General features: G+C 31.9%; 1 protein-coding gene across 1 annotated transcript in view; it reads right to left on the bottom strand.

Annotated features, from left to right (window-relative positions):
- LOC131927131 (zinc finger protein 62 homolog) overlaps positions 1 to 4256 on the bottom strand; it is an 11889-nt gene extending 7633 nt beyond the window's left edge. Inside the window, exons 1-2 of the mRNA XM_059282802.1 lie at positions 4121 to 4256; positions 1 to 1711 (exon numbers count right to left, since the gene is read on the bottom strand). The exon at positions 1 to 1711 is cut by the window's left edge and continues 845 nt beyond it. Coding sequence (XP_059138785.1) covers positions 1 to 1687 — 1687 coding nt within the window. The 5' untranslated portion in view covers positions 1688 to 1711; positions 4121 to 4256. The remainder of the gene's footprint in view (positions 1712 to 4120) is intronic.
- Between the last annotated feature and the right edge of the window lie 487 nt (positions 4257 to 4743).

Genomic DNA, 4743 nt, shown 5'->3' with positions numbered 1-4743 from the left:
CTTGAGAAGTTATAAATGTCATGTTGGGTTTAATGTCATCAAAAGATGAAAATGTTAAATCTGTTTGTGTGTCTTTAGAAGATAAAAAATCCTGCGTAACATCAGAAGTTATAAATGTCATGTTGGGTTTAACATAAGAATGAACACTTTTGTGTCTACTTAAACTACAATAGTGAATAAATGTTTCATGACAAACTTCACATTTATGTGGCTTTTCTCCAGTATGAATTCTTTTGTGTTTACTAATATAATATTTGTATGAGAACTTTTTATGACAAACATCACATTCATATGGCTTTTCTCCTAAATGAATTCTTTTGTGTGAACTTAAAGTATAGTTTTGAGCAAACCTTTTTTGACAAACATCACATTTGTATGGTTTATCTTCTGAATGAACATATTTGTGATGTAATAAATTTTCCTTCCGCCTAAACTTTCTATGACAAACATCACATTCATGTGGCATATGTCCTGAATGCACTTTTTTATGTGTATATAAATTAGAATTTTGAGAAAACTTTTTGTGACAAACATTACATTCATATGGCTTATGTCCTGAATGTAATATTTTATGTGTAGTTAAACTAGAATTTTGAGAAAACTTTTTATGACAAACATCACATTCATATGGCTTATCTCCTGAATGAATATTTTTGTGATGTGATAAATTTACCTTTTTCCTAAATTTTTTTTGACAAATATCACATTCATGTGGCTTATCTCCTGAATGAACTTTTTTATGTGCATTTAAATTAGCTTTATATGCAAACTGTTTAAGGCAAACACCACATTCATGTGGCTTATCTCCTGAATGCATTATTTTATGTGAATTTAAACTAGAATTTTGAGAAAACTTTTTATGACAAACATCACATGTATGTGGCTTATCACCTGAGTGCTCTTTTATATGTGTATATAATCTACATCGATAAGAGAACCTTTTATTACAAACATCACATATATATGGCTTATCTCTTGAGTGCACTTTTTTATTTTTACTGAAATTACAACTTTGAGAAAGATTCTCATGGTCACCATCATAATCAACTTGCTCATTTCCTTCTTGAGTTGTTTTATGTTTTTTTAAGTTAGAACTTTGAGAAAACCTTTTGTGTTTGACACTAGAAACAATCTGATATCTTTTGTCTCTAGAAAACTGGAGATTTTCTTCAACTTGAAGTTCAAGCCCTTTTTGTTGTTTATCCTCAAAAAATAAAAATCCTGTCAATAATTCTGGTTTTGAATCTTTACTACTTGATAAAGTTGTGACTTCTGATTTGTTATCTTCAGATGTTGATAATGTTGATACAGCAGGCTTTTTATCTTTACAAATTAAAAACTCAGTTATAACATCAGGTTTAACATCTTGCAAGTTAATAAATGTTTTGTTGTGTGTAAATTCATCAAGAGATGAAAAACTTGAAAATTCTGTTTCTGTGTCTTTAGAAGATGAAAATTCTGTTGTAGTATATGGTTTAACATCTTGTGAAGCTGTGAATGTCATGTTGGGTTTTGCATCAACAATAGATGAAAATGCTGTAAATTCTGTTTTTACGTCTTTAGAAGATGAAAATATTGTTGATAGATCTGGTTTCAAATCTTCAGAGTTTAAAAATTCTGTTAATTTGTTTGACTGTTCATCTACAATAGATAACATTACAGCTAAATATTCTGTTTCCTCTTCCATGCTTCTCTGCTTTTTATAAATCAACTGATGAATAAAATTGTTATAAATGTTATAAAAGTGGTGATTTTATAGTCAAAACAAAGTACTATTAATATAATGGCAGAATTAATGGCATAAGGTGTGTTGATCTTTTCACTCACTTTTCACTCAATTTGATGTGATCTAAAAATACATTACCAGTATTGCCAAAGCTATCAATTGTTCAGGATTACAAATTAATATTCTTTATATTTACTTCAAATACGCAAATTTTACAGTATTGATTATTTTAGCAAACGATAAATTACCCAATGTGCTTAGATATCCAGTCAAGGTTATATATATTGTCAATTGGTTGACAGGAAATAAGAAGAGTGTTTATTTCCTTGAAAGGATTTGAGAAGATGTAAGCAATTTGCATATTTTCTCTTCCATAAAACTTAATTAAAACAATGACAATTCTACATAAAAAGTAGATTTTCTATGCCATAAAATTGATAAAAACTTGTTTCATTAATTTAATTTTATAGACTTCTAGCCTATATAAAAATATATTATGGCATAGTTCTGAGAATAGTGTAGACCTACAATTTAACCTATGGGTAAGTGTCTAGTACATAAGGACTTGATTCTAAATCTGTCCTAACACTAACATTTAAATCACAAAACTATAGGTTCCTTATTTTAAATGAAAACAGGTTTGTTAAAGAATAAAGATAATGTAGCAAATAATAGGTAAGGTTATAAGAAAAGAACAGAAATTGAATTAATGATTAAAAGTGTGTGGGTTTTATTTCTAATAATAAAATTAGAAAATTTACCCTAAATATTTCAGACAATTATCTTTTTGGCTGAAGTTATGCAAAAATGTCAAATGACACATGTGACTGTTTACGCATGTAGGTGGTGTGATAGTCCATCAAGAACTATAAATAATTTTTTTTTTAAATTGTGATTAGTATGCAGATCTAGATCTAAATCTAAGTGTTTATAGTGCAGTGTAAATAAAAATATAGGAAAATCGTAGAAAAAATATTGGAGCTTTAACAATGGATAGCGAGCATCTGCTGTGTTTTAAACTGAGGCATGATCATGTGACCCATAAGAAAAATTGCTTAAGTCCACTATAAATACATATTAAAACAAATTTAATGGACCAAACCGAGAATAGTCTAGAAAGGCCCATCAATTATTTTAATTTGTTTTAAAATCATGTATTTGTAGGCACAATGTTACAAAAATAAATAGAGTTATAACAAAATGTGACTGATTTTTGTTGGATTTTACTAAAGATTGGATGTAGGGCCTATTTGAAGCTTTTAGCATTTACAAAAACTAAACAAAAAAAAAACTGAAACAATTTGTTGGTGTACATTTAATCACTGAAAATGACAACAAACATGGCTGCACTAAGTTCTATGGTTGAAAACATTTTTTATTTAGGCCCCTAAAAATTGTATTGACTTAAATAATTGACAAAGTTTTGAGTACAAATTAAATACTAGATTCTATAACTATAACATTTTTATTAAGTGTAATTTTGACAGTATCGATCTCAGAGACCCATACAGCCAATCAAGATTTGTCTTACAAAAGTGAAACTTCTGAGTTATAAAACTTTAATAGATCTAGATCTAGAGAATCTAGACTAGTGTCTTAGATCTAGAAGTGTAACTTAGAGTGACTCCTTAACTGGCTTAACTTAAATTTTAGTAATGGCCTCTCTCTATTAAGTCTATTACTGACTGTTATACTATTACTATTATTATTTATTAGGCCTAACTCTATTTCTTTAGGACTTTTTAGTTTTTAGGCCTAACAAAAACATTTTTAATTTTTAGCATTTTTAGGAGGATTTATTTATTATTTAGCTCTATCATTTATGTTTTAAAATTTACAATAGGCCTAATCATATAGATCTATATTATATTATTATAATATATATAATTCTCTTCTGGGAGCCGTTAGAAAACAAGCTGCAAGCTACCACCCCCCACCCCCTCACATGGTTTGGTGAGTTGTGGTTCACGCTGTTTACTTTTTACAATTATAGAGACGGGTTAGGTGACGGCTATTAGGGGCAGATAATTTAGTTTGAAACGATTTTAAACTTAGAGGAGTTAACTAAGAGGAGGCTGCTTTCGCGGGGGGGGGGGGGGGGGGAAGGGGGTTTAGTGTTTTTAAGCAAATATTTTCAGTGGCAGCATTGGTACTGTCGAATTAACAAATTATAAATTACTGAAAAGTAGAAAAAAAAAACTAAATAGCGGCGTATGATACGCAGCGGGTCGGCTCGTATTATTATAATAATTATAATTAGGCCTAGGCCTATATAAAATAAAATATAATTTGTAGGCCTAGGCCTAATCAATAATGATAATGAAATGTTTCAATTGTTTCAAAGTTGCATCCTCCATGTAGATCTAGATCTAGTATTCTAGAATCTAGATTTACCTGTTTTCAAAAAACTGTATTAAAACTTTTCTGTGTAATGATTAAAGTAGACTAGCGATGTTTTCATCACATGTAACCATGCTCATTTACTGACATTTTTACTATTTACTTTAGCAGCCATCTTGTTTAAGATTTTTTTATGCTTAGAGATTCAGGGGAAACCACTCTATTTTACAGATTGCTGCTGTTAATTTCTAATTAACGTAGCAAATGCTGCTCGCAAACACTGCTGTTTAAAGTTAACTAGAATACCCGTCATCCGTTGGATAACTGTGGGTTTCGGGGGTCATCCATCAAAAAACATCACGTCTGTCACTCAGAGGCATAGCGACCCTTCCCGGCGCCCGGGGACAAAGTTTTCGATTTGAACCCCCCCCCCCTCAAACTTTTGATGTGCAATTCCCCCCCCCCCCCCCCCACTCAAACTTTCGATTTGAACCCCCCTCAACCTATCAATTTATTTTTCCAAACCATTTTGGCGCCCCAACATATGTCCCCCCCCCCCTTCCCCCTCCACCTCCCCACCCCCGCCTCCCCTTCCCCCCCCCCCCCCCCGCCTCCCCTCCCCACCCCCCGCCTCCCCTCCCCTACCGTCCGTCCCCCCCCCTCCTCGGTACGCTACT

The sequence above is a fragment of the Physella acuta genome, unplaced genomic scaffold (assembly GCF_028476545.2).
Source record: "Physella acuta isolate Inbredline_101_S28 unplaced genomic scaffold, ASM2847654v3 ptg000087l, whole genome shotgun sequence".
Taxonomy (NCBI): domain Eukaryota; kingdom Metazoa; phylum Mollusca; class Gastropoda; family Physidae; genus Physella; species Physella acuta.
This window is presented reverse-complemented; position numbering and strand designations above follow the sequence as displayed.